Below are 26,339 nucleotides of genomic sequence, written 5' to 3'. Positions count from 1 at the left end.
ATTTTGCCCAAATTTAAAAAATCCTTTTCATATTTGATATTTTGCAAGACTGACTTCTGGTCACCATCAGTGTGAAGCACCTCTAGATAACAGCCCAGTGAGGCAGCTTATGACAACAAAGGCTTTGAAAAGAACTGGCAGAAAAAGAACTTTTTGAAAAGAAAAGCCCTATCACAGCCCTTCGACAATGCACAAAAGTGGGAATTCTAAGAAACCGACGGCGCTTTAAGATTGTTTTCCATAACACATAAGAAGTCTGAACTTTCTGAAGTACTACCTAAGTAGGTAATAATACTGTGAATGTTGGAATGTGTTTTGCATTTGAGAATTCAGAAGCAGATTTAACTTGTGCAGTTTTATGTTGATTTTAATGGCAAGGATTAAAAACTTGCAAACAGGTTTTTAGAAGTCAAAGGTCTAACTTTTGGAACTCAGTGGGGGCATGGAGAAGTCCTTCATTGCAACAGAGACTGATTTAAGAGTTGGAAGTTTTTTCTGAAACCATATTGTCAGGAGTCATATAACACCACTGTATGGGTCCTAACTAGCAAGTTACTGCCTTCCAGCCAGTGCCACCTGCCTAAATCTAAGGTTTGTCATATTGGAATTGCAATGGCAAGAAATTAGCTGGCACTGTGTGAGGCCTATTTCACGTTTTACAAAATCCATACTGCAGATTAGGTGGGCAAGGCACAGCATGTTACGTTATATGAGAGACAAACAAGAGAGACAATATGGACTAACAAAAACGTTCTGCAGCAGGTGTTGACTGCCTGGTGCATCATCATCATGTCATTGCAATAAAAGTGGGAGCTAGAACAGTGAACAAAAAGACAGAAAATTTGCCTTAGGCTGGCCCTACCGTGTTGTACAATTCCTCTAGCCGGGAGATGGTGAGAAAACGATGCATGCTTACTCCATTTTCTATGAGTAATTTCACAAAATCCACTCTGTCCAACACCAGTGCATCCAGCATTGCTTGCTCAAGGGAGCCCACCTGCAAAGCAAGTGATTAGTTGAAGCTATTCCCAAGCATGGCAGGCTACATTCAGCTGGTTCAGTCACTCTATCACAAGCAGGGAACACTCACAAAATTCTGAGGGTTGCTCTTCTATGCTTGAAATGGGATAGTCACAGTTTTAATCTGTAACACTTTTTCTGATTCAGGGCTACATTTAAAAAATGAATATTGGAGTGCTAGCTAAAATACTCTGGGAAAAACAGATTTGGACAAAGGAACTGGAACCCCATAAACTCATGATCACATCTCTATTCACCATGTCATTATTATCATTATTTCTTTTCCTGTCAAACATCTTATTTGTATTGGATATATTTGTTATGTCCACACAAAATCACTTTAATTCTCTCTTTCCTATAGTTTCCTTCTGTTTGTGGTGTGGAGCCTCAGGGAAATTCGAACACCCAGGAAACAGAAATAGCTTCAAAATTTGCATTTCTTTGAAGGCCCAAATTGAAGAGGTCTTCTTACACAAAACCTCTCCTTCTTATCTCTTGTAGGTCAGGCAGAGTTAGCATGAGGTAATTTTGCACAGTTTTTAGCTTCCAAAATGATTGCAGTTTGCAGAATTAATGCAAATTTTTTGCAATGATGTGGTGATGAAGAGATAACAAAGAGGACAGTTCCCTGCCATTAAAATCCCTACTATGTTTTGACAAGTGCTTATGCCCAGTATCAAAGACAAAATAAATAGTCCTGGTAACTCCATGACAGAAAAGGCAAGGGTTTTTGTACTAGCTTTTAGGGGTAGCAAGATGCAGAAAACTACATTTAAAGCAAGGATACTTAACCAGAAGCTTTCCCCATTATTATCATTTTTCCATGGGGAATTGTAAATGGTCATGTAATGACAGCATGTAAAATTTTAATGACAGTGATGAAAAAAGTGTCACAGTACTGACTACTGTGGTCCAATTGAAACTTCTGAGTGAATAAGTTCGACTTTAAGGAGCTACACATAAAGATTGAGACCTTCTGGGTTGTGGTGTGGTGGTTGTGGTTTGTTTTGGTGTTTTTTTTGGTTTTTTTTTTTTTTTTTTTTTTTTTTTTTTTTTTTTTAATTTTTTTTTTTTTTCTTCCCCCCCCGCCCCGGTGACTTCTGCCCCTGTTAAAGCTGCAGCAAAATCTGGGGGTTGACTCTTCCTCCTCTGCCTGAGACAGTGTTCAATAACCCCTCCATTTACATCCATACCACTCCTGAATACAATCCAAGCCCCTGGTGCGCCCTGGGAATAGTATCAGCCAGGGAGCAGCAACTGGAGCACAGGACGGTGCAGATGTAGAGCAGGCAAATCAATGCAGAGCAGCAGTGGGCAGAGAATTAACACCATCTGAGGTGTGGAGCCACAACCCATTCCTGGTGACACTGCTGATCAGCTCCTGCAGTCTACCTGACCTCCAACATTTGTATGGCATATTTTTTTATGTCAAATCATCACTTTAAAATCAGTTTTTGCATATAAAAGCATGATGCTTGAAGAGAAAAAAGAAGTTTTGACTTTGCTTGAATTTATAGCCTAGTACAAAGACAGGGCTGTACACTTGTTTTCCTCGGCTTGCAGAATCATTCTTGATAGTGTAAATCTGGTACTTCCCATTTTTTCAGAGGCATGGTTTCCTACCCTTAAGACATCGCTAGATGTCACCATTTCCTTGGACAATGGAACACGTTAACCTCTGCAACTGTGCAGCAACTCTGATTGGGAACCGTGTGTTTGGCAGGACCCAGGGTATTAAAAACCAAACCAAAACCACCATCCCAAACAGAATGGATTTAATACCCTGTAGAATTCAAAGTGTTTCTAATAGAATACGTTGTGTATACATATATACACACACACATAGATATATATACATATATATACTGTACCGGCCACTGTTGCCCATAAATAAAGATCTGACTGCGGGCGATGTCTACTCTGTTCCAGGCTAGTGCCAGGCTCAGCTGGTCGGGAGCAGATGCGTTAGCTCCTGTGTATACAGACAGGGGTGCAGGGAGGAGAGCAGGGGAAAAAAGAAACAAGACATTAGGCTCATTATGCCCTGATAACTCCTCTTTGTGAGAAGTCTCACAGATGTCCATGTAATTTCTGCAACTGATCTCATAACCAAACCAAACCTTCCACTGCACCTGTTAAAACAAACAAACAAACAAACAAACAAACAACAACAACAACAACAAAATCTCAAATCTGGATCTGCAGTTCTCAGATTGTCTTATAAACATTAAATATTTCCTCATATTCCCTTCAAAATACAGCAGATACAGGTGATATCAGAAGAGGAAATTTGTGGTGGACTAAACTGGTTTCCCTCCTATCGGATGGGATGCAAGAGAACAAATCAGGATACAGACGGAGCTAGAGGAATACACACACGCCCACATGTATCACGAGACACACACACACACATGTTCCTCTAGCAATTGCAAGTAGATTCAACTCATATGGACACCACTGATTACAGTAGCTGTGAATTTTTTGGCATCTTATCCCTTCCAGCTTCATAAGAAGCATAGGAATTTCTCCCCTGTTTGTACTGAGGTGTCTCGGTGGGACAAATTTCTCTTCATGTATGAAATACCCATGTAAGAAAGCATTCTATAAAGCTTGTGCCAAGGTATAATATATCCAAATTAAATGAGAAGCTATGCAGATAATAATATGGATTTGGAGCTGTTTGTTTTTGGAAGGGAGGGTATGTTTTTCCCCGCAGTTTTAATGGACACTGTGGGACATTCCTGTCCTGCTGTCCTTTTTTAATATCTCACGGTTCTCAGCTGACTTGTAATGATAAAACAACATTTGTGTTTCAATGTCAAAGGGAGAACTGGCCTGAATGGACTGATCAACCAAATAAATAAAGGGCCCTTTTGACTTTTAACTACATATCTGCTTGCAGTGATTAGGTGATTATATAAACGCTTATTTTTGAAAGACCTCATACCTCGACAGTTATTTTGTCTTTATTAATTCTTATACTGATATCATGGAGTGATGACAAATAATAGCTTTTCATTACTTCAAAGCATTTCTCTCCCCATTTCAATACTATTCAAACCCACACTCTGTTCCAGCTGAAAGTGGACTCTGAAATTAGAGGCAAGGAAAACATAAAGCTGGCTTCTGAAATTCTCTGTGAAGACCTTAACAGAAATCTTTGTGGAGGTTAGCCTAAAGTTTAATTTCATAACGCTCAACTTTGAAGTTAGCTTACAGCTGCCGTTGCCAAATACTTGAAACTACCTACAGTAATTTTTTGGGAAATGGTGGATTGTGAATCTTCCAAATCACATTCATACAGAAGTGAGCTCTGATAAAAAGGTGGACAATGCAGGAACAGAAATTGGAACAAATGAAGAAGGAAAAAAAGTGAAAATACTCCCGCGCTTTCTGTGGCTAAGAAGTATCAGGAATTCCCCTTTGCATGAGACACAACTTCTCATTGCTATGTACTACAACACAGAAAAAAACTCTCACAAGAGACCTCAGGGGGGATGCCAACAACATCTGAAACTTTGGAGTTTCTTACACAAGCAACAAACAGCACTCAAGAACAGAAAATATTTACCTTTGGGAAAGGCAAAAAATATCTCTACATTTCAACACCCCAAGATTTATTTATAAAAACAGAAAAAAAAAAACCCTGCAGTGTGAATGATAGTGTAAGTTAAACACAGTGAGCAAATAATGCTCCCCCCCTCCTGCAGCAAACAAGAGACGCTCTCATCAAATCTTCTCCTTCCCAATTATATGCCTGTAGGAGAAGTGAGAGCTTTAGGGTTCAGCCAAGGTTTTGGGTGAACTCTAAAACCTGGAGGCAGTGATGGTGATCCCACAGCCTGACAACATTTTGCATGCGTGATGAGTGAGCTCTAAATCCTGATTTTCCTACTGCAGCCTACAGTATGGGAAGTGAGGGATGCCATCTAGTTAGAAATCATTTTGGATCAATAGCGAATCAGATGAACTTGAGAAGGGAAGTGGGCTATTTACACTGCCCTCACTTCAGGCAGAAGTCAAGCTAAATCACCAAGGCTCAGTTGAATAACTTCTGAGCCCTAGCATGGAGTGTTCTCTACTTTGTGTCAACTGACCCTAGCAGTCCTGGGCCTTTTCATGCTTTAGAAAAGATTCAGCTGGGCAGATGAATAGAGGGTCGTCTGGTCCATTTGGTCACAGGGAAGAACAGCTGGCAGGGGGCATGAGGTGGTGCTTGCTCATTCATTCACCAAAATTGTTTTCTTTGAGCATGCTCATTGCTCCAAATACTGAGCAGAGGGGAAAACAAGCCATGGTCCAGCCTGTGTCTTTCCCATCTCCCTTCACTGTACTTAAGGCTGCCAGCAGTGGCCAAGTTTTCCTGTTGGTACATGCGCAATCCCACAGTTGATCCTCTTCTCAGTGCTTGTTGCCATGATTTTTGATTTCATTGTCTCACAGAACACTGCAGATATCAGGCAGCTGAAGGAAATGTGTGGTTTCTCAAGGGGATGTTGTACTCCAGGTCTGAAGCTGTCTATCAGCTAGGATGGAGACTAGGTAGAAAGGGTGTGCATGCTAGTGCTCTGGTGCGTTTGGTTGGATGGGTGCATCCACAGTACAGTTTCTTGCTGGAAAGCCCTTGCTTCCTCCTCCTCCTTCCCATCTTCCCTGAGGGATTTTCAGATGAATGTGTGTATCACTGAACTTACTTAAGAGGAGAAAGAAAATCAAACCTATAAATGTTTACACAGAGCATCATATGGGCTGTGGATGCCTTTTAATTATTTTATTCTACGATAGAAGTGATGGCCTGTGCCTCACATGAAAAAGGAAATATTCAGCTATTTTAGGTGGAATTCTACCCACTATTAAGGTGTATGAATGAGTCCGCTCATATAAGAAAAACTCCCCAGAAAAAAAAATGAGATGGCCTTCTAAAATACTGTCTCCTTTCAATCATTTCCTTGACTGCATTCAGTACCATAGAGCATGGACTTGAGTCAGTAGGAAGAAATCAAAAAGCGATCTTTCTGGGGATGCCTGTTACTCGTGAGTGTCACTGTAACTTGCCCAAATCAAAGCCAAAGGATATTTGGGAAATAAATAAGGTAGAGTTAATAACCTACTGCATTGTATTATTTTAATTACCATATCATGCTAATTGCATTAAATAACGTTTTAGGCAATATGACTAATGTCTCTGTAATATTCACTCAGTATTCTGGTGTCTGGTTGGTTTTAAAATATATTCCTCAAAAGAATGTTTTGAGACTATGACAGCATCTGCAGTGTGACCCTTCCTTTCACCTGCTGCTAGAGGAAATGATGCAGTTGGGATGCAATACATTATTTTGGCAGCATTTTATCTTCAGTTTTATACCACTGGATATAGACTGCTGGGACAGCTGTTAGTTCCTGCAGATGTTCATTTCATATTCTTAGGCTGCCATCCAGGAGTGCTTGCATAGGCTCTCACATATCTTGCACGGACTCTTCTCCTAAAAAGTGACATTATCTACTCAATATTTTGGACCAAAAATGTAATACTCCTAAACGATAAAGCCTGGGACTATAAACTCAACGCTGTCTCCTTGGTGAGCCAGGATACACATCAGACAATGAGTGTTGTGCACTTGCAGGATTACTGAAGAGCTTTTATATACTTATTACTACAGGCTTTTACATACTGGCTAACGTAACCAACGCAAACCCCTAAAGGATTCTCCTGGAATAGCCTATGATCTTGGTGGTCAGATATCTGGAAAGATGAAATGACATGAAACATCCACCTAGACAGAAATGGTTGTGGGATACCCATTTCCACACTGCACCTAAGCATGCCAGTGTCACCTTTGAATCCACATCTAAAGAAAACAACTAGACTAGTGAAAATAGCAAACCAAATTAACTTTTTCCTTTGTGGCTCTGCAGGTATGATGCTGTCTCCTGTTTCAGCAGCTCTTTGGTGCAAAGGCTGTGTTTCCACAGCATTTGCTACAGAATCATCCTGACAATTAGGAAACCAACTGACAATACAAAAGCAGATAGCAAAAACAGCTACAAGTGCAGTAACCAGATAGCTGACCTAACTTGGAAACCTTTTTATATCTGTGATGTCATGGTTGGCAGACTATCCTTGAGCATCTGATACTATGTGATGGTTATTCAGTGAGCATGAATCATGACTTCCTCACAGGCTGGAAAGTATGCAGAGACTTCAGCTCTGCTTTAGGCTAGCATGGTTTTTCTCAGAGGGTACATGGCAGTAATATGACTATGTGCACATACCACACAGCACCTCTTTCCCAATGCTGACAATTGCACTGGGGAGGCTTTTGGAGCACCATCTGAAACATGGCTGGTGCTAGTCTGCTCCAGACATTGTAACAGCTTCGTGAACTAGGATCTTTGAAGCCACATCAAAGCAAGAATTTTTCAGAACATCTCCATATGCTGTCTTTAAATTCCCTGTCATATGCCTTCTGCTTTGCTAGCAGCTGCAAAAGGACAAAATCCATTATGGTGTGAGTTCCAACTGTTCAAGTTAAGAGAGCACAAACAGTTAACTGTATTGAAAAACTTGCCTGCTTAAACTCATGCATTTGGAAACTTACTTCCCACATTTGTATCGTGCAACATTAAAAAAAAAAAAAAGAAATTTCAAACCATATGCTGTTGTGACATCCATGCAATGTAAATTGATAACCAGTTTGGAGGCCATTCTGTAGTTTATTGAAGATCATTTCCAAGAAAGATAGATCTTGCTGACAAGATTAAACAAGTGACTTGTGAAAACAAACAAAGAAATAGTATGTCGTGCTGGGTTTGGGGCTTGTGGAATATCCTGTCCAGAAGAGCTCCTAAACTGGCAGTGTGTCTGAATCACAGAATCACAAGGTTGGAAGAGACCTCCAAGATCATTGAGTCCAACACAGCCCTAACCTCAACTAAACCATGGCAATGAGTGCCACATCCACTCTTTCTTTAAATACATCCAGGGATGGTGACTCCACCACCTCCCGCGGCAGATCATTCCAATACTATATCACCTATTCTGTACAAAACTTTTTCCTCATATCCAGCCAATATTTCCCTTTGTGCAGCTTAAGACTGTGTCCTCTTGTTCTCTCAGTTGCTGCCTGGAGAAAGAGACTAACCCCCATGTGACTACAGCCACCTTTCAGGCAGTTGTAGAGAGTGATAAGGTCACCTCTGAGTCTCATTTTCTCCAGGCTAAACAACTCCAACTCCCTCAGCCGTTCCTCACAGGGTTTGTGTTCCAAGCCCCTCACCAGCCTCGTTTCCTCCTCTGGACACGCTCAAGTGTCTCAACATCCTTCCTAAACTGAGGGGCCAGAACTGGACACAGCACTCAAGGTGTGGCCTCACCAGTGCCCAGTACAGGGGAAGAATGGCCTCCCTGCTCCTGCTGGCCACACTATTCCTGATCCAGACCAGGATGCCTTTGGCCTTCTTGGCCATCAGGGCACACTGCTGGCTCATGTTCAGCTGCTGTCACCAGAACCCCCAGGTTCCTTTCTGCCTGGACACTGTCCAGCCACACTGTCTCCAGCCTATAACGCTGCAGGGAGTTACTGTGGCCAAATGCAGGACTTGGCACTTGGACTTATTAAACTGCACCTTGTTAAGACTCTGCCCTTCCATCCAACCATTCCAAGTCTCTTTGCGGAGCCCTCCTACCTTCTGACAGATTGACACACACTCCCAGTTTAGTGTCGTCTGCAAATTTACTAATGAAAGACTCAATTCCCTTATCCACGTCATCGATAAAGATACTGAATCGAACTGGCCCCAGCACAGACCCCTGAGGGACACCACTAGTGACTGGCTGCCAGCTGGATGCAGCACCACTCACCACCATTCTCTGGCCTTGGCCATCCATCCAGTTCCTAACCCAAGTTCTTCAGTCTGGTTTAAAGTGAGTTTAAAAAGAAATTAGTTAATCACTAATTTTACACAGCAAATAAGGAGTGATACTTTGTGTTTCCAAACCCATGTCCCCCTTCTCACTGACCAAATCATCCACACAAGGGTGGGATGGGTCATCATATGCTCCTCTTGCACTATCAAAAGCTGCAAAGTCCTCATCAGGAAGACAGAGAAAAAGTTACTGCTAATCACTCACCAGTTTCATACATTGCTCTGCCCCTTTTTCAACACAGTACTGGAGAGTAGGAAAAGATGAATTCTTAAAATTAAATTTATGAATTTCAAGATAACTCAGACCCAGTCTTCAAGTCTCCTTACTTATTTTACTTATTACAATTGCTATTTTTCTTTAATTTAAGAGACAAGCAGGTGTGGGAAGTAAGTTTCCAATGCCATGAACATTCCAATGCCATGAAAAAAAAATTGATTTATTTTACCTATTACAAATAAATTACTCATTAAAAATCAATAGACAAGTGGTTCAGCATTGTTACCTCAGACTTTGATGAAAAATCTAAGTATCTATCAGGCTAATGAGGCATATTTACAGAAAGTCAGTATTTCTTTCTAGGTGGGCCAGAATACTTGTACAAAGACATGGTGTGAATAAGGACAACTGACTTGGCTGAGACAACAGATCTCATCTTTGCACATATTAATTAAGCACCTTATGATCAGGAGGCTTATATCAACCAGAGACACCTGATAAATCTGATCTTCATTGAATACCTCCATAATCAGAAAGTCCTGAGGAACAGGGAAGATGAGGTGTAAGTCTTAGTTCCTCTGTCTCTTCTTTTGAGCAAGAAACAAGTGTTGTTGCCACCAGCAGATTTTCAAATCAAGATTCTCAGACAAGTATGAAAGGAGATGTCAAAAGTACTTACACAGATCCAGGCACTTCCTGAGCTAACAAAAGTTTCTTATGATGACTTGCACCCTTAACATGAAGAGGAAAGGAAATTTTATTTTACTAAGAGGTCAACAGCACCAATTAGGTACTTGCAAAATGGATATTCCAGATCAGGGAGGAATGCTCATATACAGAGACTGCAACCACTAAAACAGTTGCTTATGGAAATACTACAAAAGAACATTTCAAACAGAAAACAATCCCTCACAAGCCTGTGATTATTCTTCTTCAGCTTCCAAGAGTCGGTTTTCAGAAGACTCCAGGGATCTATGTTGGGGTACAGACCTTGAAAACACATCTAGAAAAAGTAGAGTCACAACTCAAAGACATTCTTTGCCTTATTAATAGAAAATAAGAGCAGTACTTTCAGGCATTGTCTTAAGAACAAATGTGAAGAGAATACCTTCACACTGAGGTAAATGAAGGATTCAGTTACATTTAATATAAAAATGAAACCTGTAATTATATTATTTCCAAGGGACAAAAAGGAGAAATTTGGTGATGGATGAAATTCTTGATCCTTATTTTGAATTAATATATTAATTAATATAGACCAGGGTCTATAATGAACTGTTGCAAAAGCAAATTTATTTCAAGCCAACCTTTTAGGAGCAGAACTGTAACATGTAATGGCTTAGGAAGACGTAACAATCAGCCAAGTTTAAGATTAAAAACCCAACCATCCCAATAGCTATATTCTCAACTCCAAAAGTGGAGTCTGAAAGGAACCTCACACTACTTCCAGAATTTCTCAGGAACCACTAGAGATAACATCTTACTTTGACAATAGAGTCAGCTATACCTAAATGGATGTTCTAACTACTAAGGTAATCTGAGTTCTTTGGCTGTCTTCTTGTGAATACTAAACTTCTCATAACCAGTGTGGGGGCCACCACTGATATTTCTTGTGACATATCGGTGATTATGTAGAACAAAAATTCAGAAAGGAAAAACAGTAGTTGATTAAACATTATAACTGTTTAAAGAAAGAGCTGGATTAGATTAAAGCAGAGCAAGAAGCATACTTCAGTTTCACGATACAGATTTATCATCTTGATAGATATGTCAATAAACGCAGGTTTCAGCCCTTTAGAGACACAAACTGGATTGATATAGACTCACTGTGGACTTTAACTCTGTTACCTTTTAGTAGTGCTGTCAGGATAGCTAAATCAATATCCTGGTGTCCTTCTGATCCCATTCGAAAAACTGTGATCTGCAATGTTAATAGACAATACCATTATTGAAACCAGGGTAATTAAGAAAACCACAACAACTTAAACCAGGGCACCGTGACTTGTATCTTAAAATGTCATGATGTCTATGAGATAATCTTACTTTATTTGCTTTATGAGAAGTTTATTAAATAGGAGAAACATATAATATGTTTTGTGACATATAATTTGCTAAGATAGAAATTGTATAAATCTTCATATGGAAGAAAGGTGTTCAGTGACACTCGCAGAGTGAAATCAGAGATGAAGGAATGTTGCTGTATTAGAGTGATGTCATACCTAGTGTTCCCAACAGATTATGAGGAAGATTTAGGTGTATTATGAGTGTGGACCTAATTGATGGCAAATGGCACAGATTAAATATTTTCAAGTGGTGTTAGAAACATATTCAACCTCGTGATTCTATATAGGAGAGAGTTTGATAAATAAACTAAGAATTGTGCTTCTAATAGGTCCAGGAATGTCTTCAGCCATGTATGGTCAATGACCTATTGCTCTAAGTTAGAGGCTCTGAGGCAGAGAGGGGAGATACACAACTCATAAATAGTAAGAATGAATATGTTTGCAGCTGCTCTTTCTAGCTGGATTCACTCTTGGTTAAGACTGCATTGAGACATACCGAAGTGTAAATCCCCTTGCTCCTTTCGTTACATAGCAATATCTTTTTTTGAACCTCTGCTTCTTATAAAGCAACAGAGATTGCAGCTTTTTACTTCTGCCTTTCATTTACTCATGAAAACTACATCATCATTTTGATCTAAACATTGTTACCCATATTTTCTTTTGTCAGTATGGACTGCCTCAATTCCTTTTTTTCTAAAATAAGTGACACCTTTTATTAGGAATTACATAGGCATTTTTTTATATTCGTATTGACCAACATCTGTTTTAATGTTCCTAGTCTCCTGCTCATATTGTACTGAACTGCAGCAGTATCTGATATTCAGCAAACATCAGGGCACCAAGAGTTGTCTACCATCACAGAAGAAGGAGACCTACAGAGTCAGAAGGACAAGGCAGAACTTCAGTGATAAGCTTCAGTCTGACAGCAGAAAAGTGCTGCAGAGCATATCCCAGGAAATCCAGAGCACCCCTCCTTTAGCACCTATTCTACCTTCATTTCATTCTAGAGCTACAGGAGTTTCAGAGGCTTTGGCACCAGTGACAGTAGTACAGCATCTTTTAGAGGCTAAAAAGCAAACCGGATAAAGTAATAGGAAACTGGCTTAGCTCATTTAGTCAATTGAGTTAGGTGATGTCTAAAACAACTAATGTAAGACATTACTTATGTTAGGCAACTACCTCAACTAATGTACACTATTTCCAAGCTAGATTTAATTTGATCCTTCAAAGTGTTCTCGATACAAAGCATAAATGATACTTTAATGGCATGTTTTCTCTCTCTCTCTGGAAAATACAAATGTCTCTGGCAAACCACTTGATGTCTATCCCCATACCACAACTTCAGAATGGAATAGAATAGGATACAATTAAAATAGGAATAGAATAGATTATTTCAGTTGGAAGAGACCCTCAACAATCATCTAATCCAGCTGCCTGACTAGGGCTGGCCAAAAGTTAAAGCACAGTATGAAGGGCATTGTCCAAATGACAAGCATGGAGCATCAACCACCTCTCTAGGAGCTTGTTCCAGGGTTTGATCACTTTCTCGTAAATAAATGTTTCATGATAATTTTCCAATTTTTTTTCTATTTCCTTGATGACTGGTAATGAAGCTTTCCCTGCAATGCAGGCAGTCTGTCCACAGGTAATGTGATTAGAAATACACCTTGCTATGTATGTCTCATCTCAAAATACAGTCAGTATGTGACAGGATGAGATCAAATCCTCTGCTGTACATGGTCATGATGTGTTTCCCATGCCACAGATGACAAACCTGGAGTTGCACATAATAGCAAAATGTCCTTCCGTGTCTTTAAGGCCTCAGAAGAGTCAGTCTGCACACTGGGGACTGAACATACCGAACAATGGAGTTTGGAGGAGAAACAAACAACATCTCAAACTAAACCCATGATCTGTGAACTCCCAGTTTAATAAAAAGTAATCATATAAATTGCAAGCACTGAACAGCTTATCACCACAGGAAAATAAACAAAGTACTTTTCAGACATTGGACCACATATAACATTAAACTTCCAATTGCTTTTCCAGCCCTCTTCTCTGCATGCATCAGAAAAATGAACCCATCAGAAGAATGAAGTGTTGCTGTATTAAAAATAAAATGGAATTATGTAAATTAGTGACATTAGAACAAAAGGCTGTCCTTTCACATCAACTACTGCTTTATTTTTATTTTTAAGAGGCCTAGCATAATTCAAGTAGTAAAATAAAGAAGACAAATAAGTGGGGAAAAAAGATGGAAATTGAAAGACTGCTCAGACTCACACTAGAATTATAATTTTGGGGTCATGTCTGATATGTAATATAATTTCAGACAGAACCAAGGAAAAATACAATACCTCATACAATCTTATAATAATAGGATTTTTTAGTTTGGAAAAGACCTCTAAGATCATTCAGTGCAACTATTAATGCAGCACTGCAAAGTCCACCACTAAACGATGCGTTACATCAACTCATCTTTTAAATACCTCTAGTAAAGGTGACTCAACCACCTCCCTGGACAGCTTGGCCCAGTGCTTGACAAGCCTTTCAGTGTAGATTTGTTTCCTAATATCCAGTCCAACCCTGCATCTGGTACAACCTCAGGCTGTTTCCCTTCTGTCTTGTCACCTCTTACCTGGAAGAAAAAACTGATCCCTGCCTCACCCCAACCTCCTTTCAGGTAGTTCTAGAGAGTGATAAGGTCTCCCCTGAGGCTCCTTTGCTCCAGGCTAAACACCTTCAGGTTCCCCAGCTGATCCTCATCAGGTCTGTGTTCCAGACCTTTCCCTAGTTCTGCTGCCCTTGTCTGGACACGTCTAAGCACATTACAGTATCACAAAATCACAGAATATCCTGGGATGGAAGGGACCCACAAGGGTCATCCAGTCCAACTTCTGGCCTTGCACAGGACACCCCAAGAATCACACCATGTGCTTGAATGTATTGTCCAAATGCTCCTTGAGCTCCGTCAGGCTTGGTGCTGTGACCACTTCCCTGGGGACCCTGTTCCAGTCCCCTAAAACCCTCCCAGTGAAGAACCTTCTTCTAACATCCAACCTGAACCTCCCCTGACACAACTTCTGGCCCAAAACAGAACACAGGACTCAAGGTAAGGCCTCAGGGAGTGACCCTCACCTCAGGCTGAGCACAGGGGGATGGTCACTGCCCTGGTCCTGCGGCCACACTATTGCTGATACAAGCCAGGATGCCACTGGCCTAACTGGCCACCTGGCCAAACTGCTGGGTCACATTCAGCTGGTTCTCAACCAAATGCTAACTTAATTTCAAAATGCTCTGAAGTTTAGGACTTGAAAGATCCAGCTGGCATTGCGGACTTCTGTCTTTTCTGAATGCACAGAGGCAGTAAACAAATATGTTCAGCCTCTTCTTTAGGTTTAAATTTACAGTCACTGTACATAGCTGCTTGCTCTCTGTGGCAGAGGCACTCCTTCTATTTGAGGTAGTTGAACTTTTGTCCAGGCAGATCCTCATCAAGTAGGAGTAACTGAGGTTAATCCTATTGTCTGAGGCTATCATTGAGAACACAGAACCAACCCAAAATAAACAGTCTGGCTGGGGCCTGGGCTGAAAAGCGGAACACAGCAAAAAATCTGAGTATGTATCAATGACTTCACACTATAAATATCTGCAGACACAGGGCCGTTTGAGCTATCCATCCACAGCCACTGGCTGGGTGGCATCTGTCTCTCCTTCAGAATAGATGCTTCTCACTGTTATTCCTTGAGCCTGAGAGATATTTTACCTGGCACCAGATATTGATGGGTTGATAAACGACATTTTTCTGAAAGTATGCAAGGTTTGAAATACATATAGCAACCTTTAGTTTCTGTAGTCAGAGGCAAGAGGAAATGCAGACATGTCCCAAAGGATTTATGCAGAATTTACATTTAGAAATATCTTTAGGTTTTAAAAAACCTGTCTGTTTTGCTGGAGACCTCTTCTTCTGGTATTTTCTTTCCCGAGTTAACAGGTAATAATTTTATGTTTCCAATGTGGTCACCTAACTCCAAGAGTCGTTAATGTATCTCACAACCTGCCAGTGCTACTTACAAGTACATTGGTGGGTGAGTCTCTGCAGAGAACTGATAAGCAACACACTGAGGATGTTGGCTGGAGCCCTGTTAGAATAGGATACAGATGCTACTGCACTAAAAAACAGGAAAATATCTGAGTTACTAAGCTCTATTGCCAGCTATCTCTTTCTAGGTAAGCATCTTCCATCTTGGTAGATGCAAAAATAACAGAAAATTAAAGACTTAGAAATGCATTTAATAACTCATGGCTAAGAAAAAGAAAAAGTCTTTCTTCTTTCAGTGAAGAGAAAATGCTTAAGAGATTTTCATCTACCTACTGTAGACCCTTCAAGCCTGTTGTTGAGTTGTACCCTCTGGGCAATTTTAACAGTAAAAAAACACAGAAGGAAGAACAACCTAGTAGGGTGTGCATATGGAATCAAGCACATTTCATTAGAAAATAATAAATCCCAAGAAGCTTGTGTTAAAAAGTAATATTTGCTAGAGGACTTGCTTACACACCAAAAGGAAACAAGGGGGTGAGAGTTGCAGTTTTAGTCAAATTACCACCAGACATTCTTCTGTATTGCTGTGAAAAGGGAAGACTACTTTAAAAAGAAATTTTCTCTGTGCTGCTCTGTTTCACATTGCAGCTATGAAAATGTTTACTACTTTTCATAGAATCATAATGAAACTGCTAGAGAGTAAAGCTACCTTTTACCCTAGTCAGCTGTTTCTTTTGAACCAAAACCCAATTTACATCCAAAGAAGAAAAAAACCGCAAAATCAAGTAGTGCGTTTTTTTTTCTGCAGAATTTGGGACCACATTATTACCTCTGTGTAGCTGATATTTTCAGTTGTTGGTGTTAAACTCAATTATTTTAAAAAATTATTTTTTTTTCTGTTCCATTGCCACCCCATTGAGTATTTGGGGATAGTCTTTTTCTGATTTCCTCCTTTCCTCAGTGTTCATACTATTTATAGGCTTGAAAGAACTTTTTCAGGTAATTTTCTGAGTCATCTCAGTGAGGAACTGTGATTTCCAACAGAAAGCATTTTTTTTAAAAGTATTTTTCTTTTCCTCTTTGCAAATACAAGAGAAGCTGGGGTTATCATTCCTTACAAACACAAAATTGTATTGCACAGAACTGAAGAGACAGATCTTCAGAAAGACATACCTGAAACAGGCAAATGAATCATCAGTGGAGGTTGCCCAACAAGCTGCAAATCAGTTGATAAGCAACTAGATTCTTGCAACTGGATTCTTGCTAAATGTCTTGAATTCTTTTGGTGTGTCCATAGTGACCTCCTTGCAAAGTACAGTTGCAGATACTTTCAAAGCTGAGGGCAGCTGGACTCCCTTCAGGTGGAGGTGCTTGGAACCCGACAGTCAAACTTCTGATATAACAAACTACCTCTCATTTCCCTCCACAAAACCTGCCTAAGTAAAATGCATGAGATTTGCCCTTAAAAGAAGGAAGAGACAAATGCTCCCCTGCCCCCTACTAAACCTGCCTCCACATGCAACAAACCACAAACCAACCAACCAACCCAGCAAAAAAAAAAAAACCTGGGAAGGTCTACCCTCATACCTCAGTTTTTACAGAAGTATCTTAATGTGAACAGGATTAACTTCCAGGAAAATAAACGAGCTGCATCCTCATTCTGCCTAGGACAATGTGGTAGGAAATCACTGAGCCAAAACAGACCTTCTTTGCAAGCAGGATACGGCACACTGTGATAACTGCCAGAAAGAATTAGAGTCCAGCAGGGCAGAAACCTAATTTTCACACAGGGCAGGTAGAAAGCAAGTCAAAATGAAGAGGATGGAGTAAAGAAGAGCATCAGGCTAAAAAGCAAGATGGGAGGAGGATGGAGAGGGGCTGGGGGAAAGCAGAAGGAAAGTATACTTGGATGCTGCCAAAAGCATCTATTTTAAAACTACTTTGCTTTCTGTCTATTATCTGTTCCATCCTTGTTTGACAGATTACTTTTTCTTTCCTTTTCTTGTACATAATTTCTGGTTCAGCAGGGTCAGTTTAGCCTTATGTGGTTCATTCATTCTTTTATTTTTCTGTCTTCATGCTGATATTGCATTGAGCTCCTAAAGAGAAAGTCAGGTAACAGTATTTTACCTGAAAGCAGTGAATACCAAAAAGACTTTCAGAAATTATTCATGCACTGAATAGAGAGAAGAGACAGAAACACACTGAAGAGAGACAAAGACAGTACACTGCCATGTGAGATTTCCCAAGTTCTCTGTGAATGTACATTCAGGGTCACCTTGGACATATAAATTACAGCTGTCCATATGTAGTCCCTAGTGGCACCTACCAATCAAAGGACCAGCTAAGATAAGGATACCTCCCAAAAATGCTGAGGAGGGAAGATGTTGTGAAACAGAAGGAAAATGTAATTTTCACAGGTCATAGGTGAGACAATCTATGAAATGGCAGGAGCACTGAGACACGTTAGACGACAAGGAATTAGCTGTAGTAGGTTGTAATGGGTCCTAAGCTAAAAATTCCTGAATTCTACAAACTTGCTCTTAATAAACGTTCACACTCTGTCCCGTACTCATCTGGCTGAAGTAGAGCTACCATGTGAGAAGAGGACAGGACTTGAGCAGAAGACAGACAGAAGCAGTGCCAGTGCCCAGATTAGCAAGTCGTAAGACACAAAAGATTGTTTTGTTTTATAGAATGCTTCCTAAGCCATCATAACTGTGTCACAGCTTCCAATATTCAGGCCTAGCTGGATATAAAAATGATTAACTTCCATCAATGTAAGCCACTATGCATTGGACAGTATGTACAAATTTGTACTGCACATGGGCAAAGTTGATTTTACCCCCAGAATAAGAAGCAAGAACAATAGATAATAATCAACTGCAAATTTCCCAGGCCATAGGATGGTAATGAATCCACAAACTGTTCTAAAATAGTCTAAAGCAGTGTTTGGTAAAACAAATGACAGATCATAAATATTCTTTCCTACTACCACCATATTCAGTTCTTTGCTTCATGCCTTTACTAGCCAAAAAGTGATCTTTCCCTCCCAACACAGCACTGTTTTAACCCCCCAGAATTTATTCCGAAAACTCTACAGAAAATGAAAGAGCTTATTATTTTTGAGGTAATTGTAAGGTGCCAGGATTAAATTTGAATAGCTATGCAGCACAAGGCAGTACTTGGAACACATTCTGTATCATGTGAACATTTATTTTTTTACAGTATAGTTAACTTCAACCACTTCAGAGTATGAAACATGAGCTGAAATATGCTCAAAATTTTAGCATGTGTTTGTTTGGAGAGGAAAAGATCAACAAAACCAGAGGAAAACTGATGTGCACAACTGCAGAGAAAGATGTTTTGCCCTGTGTCATGAAAGAGACAAGAGATGAAAAAGAAAAAATATTCTTTAAACCTCAAATTGACTGTACCTGCTGACTAGACAATGGATAGCTGAAGATGAAGGAAAAAACCAGGACAGCAGTGATGAAAGCAAAGAAAGCACTGTGTCCTTGCTTTACAAACTTAGCATTCTAAGAATAGTGCCAATCATTCATGCTTTTAGAAATGCAATTGTTTCTCATCATCATTTCATTATGACGTCAGGAGAAACTATAGGGTGCTTTAAAATATATTTGAAGTGATTTTTTAGCTACCTCCAGAAAATTTTTTAGTGTCTTTAAATTTCACCTCTGACATATAAACTTTTCTATGCATCTCAGTGACATAAGTCAGAATAAAACCTCTTCCTTTTCTACACAAACACAGACACAGTTGTGAGTGCAACCTAAAAGTCTCCTGTTTTAGAACACAGTTTGGTTCAGTAAAATAGGAAACTGCTTCAAGAGTACATATTGACATTTATAACTTAGCTAGGCCTACCTAAATATCTCAGAGGAAAATTACCTTGAAAATAAAATTAAAAGTTTGATAAAACAAAACATTAAAGGAGGCCAGTTAAAAGCATTTCCCTTTTTTTTGGCAAAGAAAGAAAGCAAAACAATCAATGCTTATAAGAAAGGCAGCAATTCTGCAATTGAGCCATCAATTGACATAAGTTACTGTAAATGCTTGGCTTTCCCTGTATTTGGTACCTTTTTTTTTCCAGATTGGACATCTGAGACAGCCTTAATGACTGAGAGAACAGGTTATGGGCATTTCACAGCTCTGTCCCATTGAAAAATTTTTGTATTTTATGATATGTACATATAATTTAAGTCTTACAGTACTATCAACATTATGGAATAGAATATGCATAATTTCCAGTGGAATTAATGACCAACAATGGTTTTGCAGTAAACTCATTTCTTTTCCCCTACACAACAGGTTTCATACTAGTACATTAGGACATTTCACTGCCTGAATTAACAGTCTCTGTGCTTAAAGTCATCAATATATGAGTAAATATAAATTGTAGGTCACAAAGCATATAAGCAGGGTAATACAAGTCAGACATTGACTCTTAAATCACTGCAGTGTGCACGTCACAGACTGTGGAGATAAGCAGAGATGTAGATGATTTTGTATGGACTTGCAGCGTAGAAACTTGTTAAAATCACCCAGAAAATGAGTAATGGTTTTAACTGCTGAGATACACATTTTCATTCACACAGTGGTATAATCCAAGGTCTTCCATTACCCTGATTCAAACAAGAAATGTGGAGGAAGTGTAGTTCACTTCCTGCAACTCTTCTAGTTTAGAGAGTTCCTGGAGGTACTGGGAAGATACAGATGTAATAGACACCTTCTGAAATACAGAAGTCAGAAGTTAAGAAAAAAATTCATCACTGAGATGGATATTCTCTTACTCTAAGAAAACAAGAAGTCAGTTTGATTGTTCCTATTGGTGTATATCCTGAAAATTGCATCATGCAAGTCATGGCCCCAAAAAATATTGTCTGCCAGACTTCCGTGCACACCTACATCTTCTAATCTGAACTGAAAATGCGGACCTTAGAGGGAGGCATTGTGAGTTGATTGGGTGGCAACAGTATTGATGCTGGGGACTGTTACTCCATGTTAAACTTCAATTTCTAGTCTTCCTTTGCAACAGTTTTCAAATAGTCTCATGGGAGATAGATACCCAGATTGCTTTGCTATAGATGATGTAGTTATATGGCTATTCTGTATTGAGGTTGACAGTATCATGACAACACACAGAGACCAAGCAACAAAAATAGCTACATACCATTAGCTTCTGAGCTGGTTTGCTGGTGAGATTAAATAGGCAATGCTTGGAAAAGGCAGCTCACTCAGTGTGAGAAATTCCTGTAGGACAGCAAATTTGCAGTTTGTGCTTTATCCACAGAAACCCTGCATCTCATACAGTGAGCTCCTTGTTTCTGACTGAGGTATTACAGCAGTAATGAACTGGTCTCTGAGCCCCATGTGAAGCCACAGAAAGGATAATTTTATTTTCTAAGAAAGATAAAAGAAATTATGACTTCCCAGACACAACAGAACCTGGCAGTAAGAAAGGTTTCTGAATATTATCATGGAGTATATATACTGTGTTGAACCCTTCCAATTCCCGGATTGCAAAAATTGGTTTATATTATCTAATGTGGAATTTTGCTGTGCCACCAAGTACTGCTTTGCCTTCAATTTCCTTATTCAGAAAATTCATAGAGCTGTATAATAATTCAGTGTGCATTTCCCAGTATACCTGTTAATAGTGTAAATGGGGTAATGGATATTTTCACAAGCTTATATTTTTAGAGGGAAAAGAAACATTTTAAATTTTATTTCTGTAGCTGCAATTTTAACCACAAAACATGAAGGAAGATAGGAAGTAAAAAGATTGGTATTAAATTGCTTTAGTATCTACCAGATTACTTCACTGTATGCACCAAATAAAACAGAAAATGTTTGTTTACTGAACGTAAGCAACAAAAGGAATATTTGTCTTTGCAGACAGGTTCCAGACATGAAGATGGCACAGCAGAAGTTCAGGATGGACCCAATAACTAAATTGCACACTTCTGCTTCTGTGGTAGGTCAGGTATTTTTGTAGTTTCTAAAAGCAGATGCCCTACCTCATCTGACAGTAGCTGAAAAGCAGATGGTATGATCAAAAGCTTTTCCAGGGTTCGGTGTAATGCAACAGTTGTCTTTGGGGTGTTTTTTTTTTTTGTTTTTTGGGTTTTTTGGGGTTTTTTTTTGGGGGGGGGGTTTGGGGGGGCTTTGGGGGGTTGTTTTAGTTAGTTTGTTTTAAATTTATTTTTATTTTATTTTTACTTTTTACTTTTTTTGTATATAGCTCTTTTTCTAATGAAAGTTGTTTTCTGAATTACTGAAATGAAAAAAATACTCCCAGGATTAGATTTTTGTTCTCTGTGGAAACAATGACTAGCTTCAGCTAACTTCTGCCTTCTTGCCAGCTGAAAACACAAAATACGGTCTTAGTTCTTTACAGAAAAGAAATCAGGCGGGGTTTGCAGAATTCAAAACCACTACTCATCATCCTAACACTTACAGAGGTAGAACCTAAGTACTAGATTAATCCTATTGATTTGTCTGGGCTGGATAGGAGTTTTAACCTTCTCCAAAATTACTGGAGTTGCACAGTCAACCATGAAGTGGATTTGCACATCAGTTTGGACACAGAGAACAAATTGTCTTTAGTACACTTCATGCTGGAAATTTCACAGACTGTTTCCGTGGGAGAAATGAGAGCTGTTTTAGCAACCAGCAGGCCAGCAGTTACGTTATGCTTTCCTACTGCTGCCAAATTATGTGCTGTTCACAGCAACTATGCTGCAAGAACTACAGTTGACTTGCACTGTTTGAGAAGACACCAAGCCCTCTTCAGCCTCCTCTGTAAGAGAAAAAATTACATCAGCATTAAAAAACCCTTAGCTGAAATGATTTTATTGAGGAAAAATATCTTGAAAAAAACAGACCTAAATGAACTTCTAACCTGTGGGAAGTGCCAAAGACAATATAGTGACAATATACTAGTAGATTCTTAAAAGTCATCTAATTTAGCTAATATTTAATTCAGATCAAAGTGTATGCTAATAAACAGTTGTAACCAGCATATGAATTCACTGAGCTTGCACATCCAGCTGACAAGCACAACGTTTTTTGCAGCCAGTATATAATAAAGTCACAGTCTTCCCTGTATGAACTCTTCCAGAAACATGGACAGGTTTGCTACAGTAGCCTTTTCAGTCACAGAGATCTGAAGCCTTCATCAAAGACCAATAAGCCTTATTTGTAGTCCTTACAGAAAACAAACCGCTAAATCACCGTGAGATACTGGAATGCTGATGGTTGATGATTCAAACAATCAACCATTTGTAAAAGTACAAGACGCTTTGCTGATGATGCTCCAAGTATCTCCCAGGTGCAGAGGGGGTGCACACCCATCTCTGGACGCTACAGCTGAGTGTTGAACAAGATAAGGGAAGAGGATGAAAGGCGGCAAATCCTGAGAGGTGGGATAGTGCTATTTTTCATGCTAATGTCCTTACACAAGTGGCTCAGCTTCCCATGTAGCCTGAATGTATTCATACTATCTGATAATAGACTCAACTACACTGAATGAAGAGGGAGCTGTAATGTTGTGTCCCATGATCCATAGTATTAATTTATCTGTGTTAAACTCCCCACTCCAGCAGCGGTACCTGGGCATTCCCCCACCCACTGGACTTTGTGCTTCATGGGCTTCCCCCAGCCTCAACAGATCAAGACTGCAATCATTGCTTCAACCAAGAGATACAGAAATTGCAACAATCAACTCTCATCTCTGGATCAACAGGTGGTGAAAATACACCTTTCTAATCTTATACTCTCTTTATTTCTTTTCCCTTATACATTTTCTTTAGTGTTAACTTTTATGCTTTTATACTGCTGAATTTCTAACCAAAATTGCTACATTTTAAAATTTTCCAAGTATCTTGCTTTACCTTAATGTTCTAAAGTTTGCAAATAAAATTTTGATATTGAACCTCCCAGGAATTCTGTTTTTTTTTCCCATGCACTGCTCAGAGTAAATCAAACAACCTTTTCCAAGTGGACCAGGACATAACAATGACTCAACAGCTTCCCGGTACTTTGTGTAAATAACCATTAAGAAGAGTCAAAGCCCTACATTAGTGTGGCAACATTGGGATTTGAATATTAGTCTTGCAACACAGCATTCTCATGCACTGTGTATTTTGGGAAAATTGGGATCCACTTCTGTTTGAAATAAAAGCACAACAAATAGCAAGCACCTGCATGATGCATGCTGTCTTGATCTCAGCCCAATGCACTCAGTTACTATAGCATGACAACTCCTTTGCTTGAATCTGACAGCACCAGAGATGCAAGTTATACATTACGTCACTGGGAACTACCCACTGCCATACACATCAGCAGCAGAAAGCTGAAGCAAGGTTTGTATGGTCCCTGAGCAGCCATCATGATTGCCACAGCAACCACACACTATGGCACAGGAACAACAGGGAACAACAGAGGCAAGAAGAAAATGTCTATTACTTGCTGCCATGAGCTAGAGATGGGATTTTATTTTTTTTTTCTTTAAGCAGAAAACTAATCAAATTTTATCTCTTGCCTCTTTGTGGAAATGTGTTCCATGAATCAATGGATGCACACAAAATTATGCTCACTGACTACACTCTCTTCATTCTGCAATTCCTTCTTGTAATGGAGTAGCATGCAATGACATTATCAGTTTGCTTAATGTAGACACTGAAACTTCAAATATTCAAGGAAACAAATTAAGTGGAAAATGGCCATGGTAGTAATAAGAGAACAAACCTAGCCAGCAGGTGGCATTCACTTTACTGCGGGAGTTAATGTGCCATTTTTTATTACAAAGGTGCTTAGACAGGACCTATCCTGATTCTCAACAATTTTCATTTTCAATTCAATGGATAAAAGATAGGTGTATTCACTCTCAAAACAGTATTTTGGAATAACTAGTTTTATGACAAACATCTCTCACTGCCATAGGTGTGGTTGCTTTCAAGGACACAGACCTTCCTGGCTTCCCAAAGCAGCCTCTCCCAGTGGTTGCCCAGAGAAGCTCCACAGACAGACCCATGCAGCTAGCTGGAAAACACATTCTGGCTTCTGAGAAATTCACATCCTGATTTGTGAAAAATGCACTCCAGTAACATGCCAGCCCAAGCTGCAAAATGAAGTGCTCCCAAAAGAGTAGAGCAGCCCATATTAGTCAGAAAATTCAGACACCAGATTTACTGTCTTTAAGGGAAAATACTAAGACTAATTTATTTATTGACACACAAGTAAATACTCCTTTGAAAGCTGAAAACAGACTTCTGAGCTATTACCCAACACAATGTGTTTTCAAGGGATGGCCTGAAAGTGAAGTCTCCTAGCCTGCTTCCTGACTACTTAGCTTTGGTAAGTCTTCACACTCTTGGAATAAACTTTTTTAGAGAGTTCCATGTAAATGCGACAATAGAGAATCTCCATAAACAATCATAAAATACTACCTTACCCTTGTAATCTACAGCTATATGTACACAAACGCGTAGTCTACTTCATTTTAAACCGATTTTTATACCCAAGTCCTCATGAAGCACCTTGGTTCAATACATTTGTGAACAAAACTAATGCTTGTAATGTCAACTCAGATAAGTATGTAATTTCAAAAAATGATTCCTTGAATTGAGAAGTGAAAATTGCTCTGTCTTGCAAATCTAACACACCTAGATCACTCTTCTAGGGCCTCACCTATTCACTCATACTGTGTACTTCAGATTTTATTCAAGAAAATTTTTAAACTTAATCAAGTAAATGGAACTTATTATTATTATTATTATTAACAACAACAACAACAACGATGATGATGATGATGATAATGATGATGCTTCCTGGGCATACATTTCAGAGACCATTACTTAAGATTGAAGTCCAAAGTGTCAGAACTTGGAAAATCTCACGGTCTGAGAAAAGGGGTAATTTTTGCTATGATTATGTTTTTTTCCTTGGCTACAACATTTACATCAGATTTATATAACTGATGCCAATTTTCACACACTTTAAGCAGCTACAGAAGGAACAATTATTTCCAAGAAAACTTTTTGTTCCTTACATTTGTTACTTGCATTTTATTTTCATTCTCATCCGTAATTCATCTGTATTGATGTACTTTATGAGCATCTTCCTGCCTGTACCCTGTTTGTACTCAATTATTTAGTGGCACACAGAAATAAGACAAGCCTCTCCTGGACTGACTACTTTGTTATCTATCAATCCAGCAGCTAAATCCAGCAGCAGCAAAATTAGATAGCAGGCACACTGACCGCACACATAGAGAAAACAGCCGTGATCAATTCAGCTGCTGAGCTTTCTGAGACAATCTTTTGCATCTTCCTTCTATTTTTCAATGGGTTGATCAGACTAATGATGGTCAGTTCATCAAGCAGTGTTTTGCCTAAAGTACAACCAAATCAGAGGGTCATGCTTGAGGAAGGACAAAAGCTGGGACAAATGTGGCAGTGTGAAGCATCTGGCTTTGTAGGAATGGTGAAGCCACCACTCACCCCTGGGAGTACTTCACAATCCCAAGGTCATCCATCTCCTCTGGTTATGCTGCCTTCAGCACCACGAACACCACCTTTCTTTTACATACATATTGGAGGCTGTGAGTTTTACAGGACACCATTAGCCTAGCAACCACAACTCAGAAATAAAACTTTTCTAGCATACCAATATTAGAATTGGCTAAGTACAACTTAGGTACTAGACAGAAAAAACAGTTCTAAGGTATTATCTTTATATCTAGCTAGGCTAGTGTTACAAATTCAAATTCAGAATACTTAATTTTGGGCACACCAGCTCCTGACTAATAGCTCTGCACAAGATTAGGAGATAGAGAATGTCAGTGGTAACAGATGTTGCACGTCTGCAAAGAAACTTGTAACAAATACACAACCTTGCTTGGAATGAAAATCTTGATCTGAATACGGCAGAAAAAAAATCTTCACAGTTATTTTTCAGTAGCAGGGTTTGTTCAAAGCCTGAAAACTTGTTCTGGATTTAGACGTCTGGAATAATCAAGAATTGCAATTTTCTAGTCTAGATAATT

At 39.3% G+C, this 26,339-nt stretch overlaps 1 protein-coding gene across 1 annotated transcript in view; it reads right to left on the bottom strand.

The window, feature by feature from the left end:
- TRPM3 (transient receptor potential cation channel subfamily M member 3) overlaps positions 1-26,339 on the bottom strand; it is a 286,642-nt gene that overhangs the window by 57,157 nt on the left and 203,146 nt on the right. The window contains exons 9-11 of the mRNA XM_066181327.1: positions 11,012-11,084; positions 2,892-2,992; positions 863-997 (exon numbers count right to left, since the gene is read on the bottom strand). Coding sequence (XP_066037424.1) covers positions 863-997; positions 2,892-2,992; positions 11,012-11,084 — 309 coding nt within the window. The remainder of the gene's footprint in view (positions 1-862; positions 998-2,891; positions 2,993-11,011; positions 11,085-26,339) is intronic.

This window comes from Chamaea fasciata, unplaced genomic scaffold (assembly GCF_029207755.1).
Source record: "Chamaea fasciata isolate MVZ Bird 193981 ecotype frontalis unplaced genomic scaffold, bChaFas1.0.hap1 SCAF_4, whole genome shotgun sequence".
Classification (NCBI taxonomy): Eukaryota; Metazoa; Chordata; class Aves; order Passeriformes; family Sylviidae; genus Chamaea; species Chamaea fasciata.
Note: the sequence above shows the minus strand (reverse complement) of the source record. Positions and strands in the feature narration are given on the sequence as shown.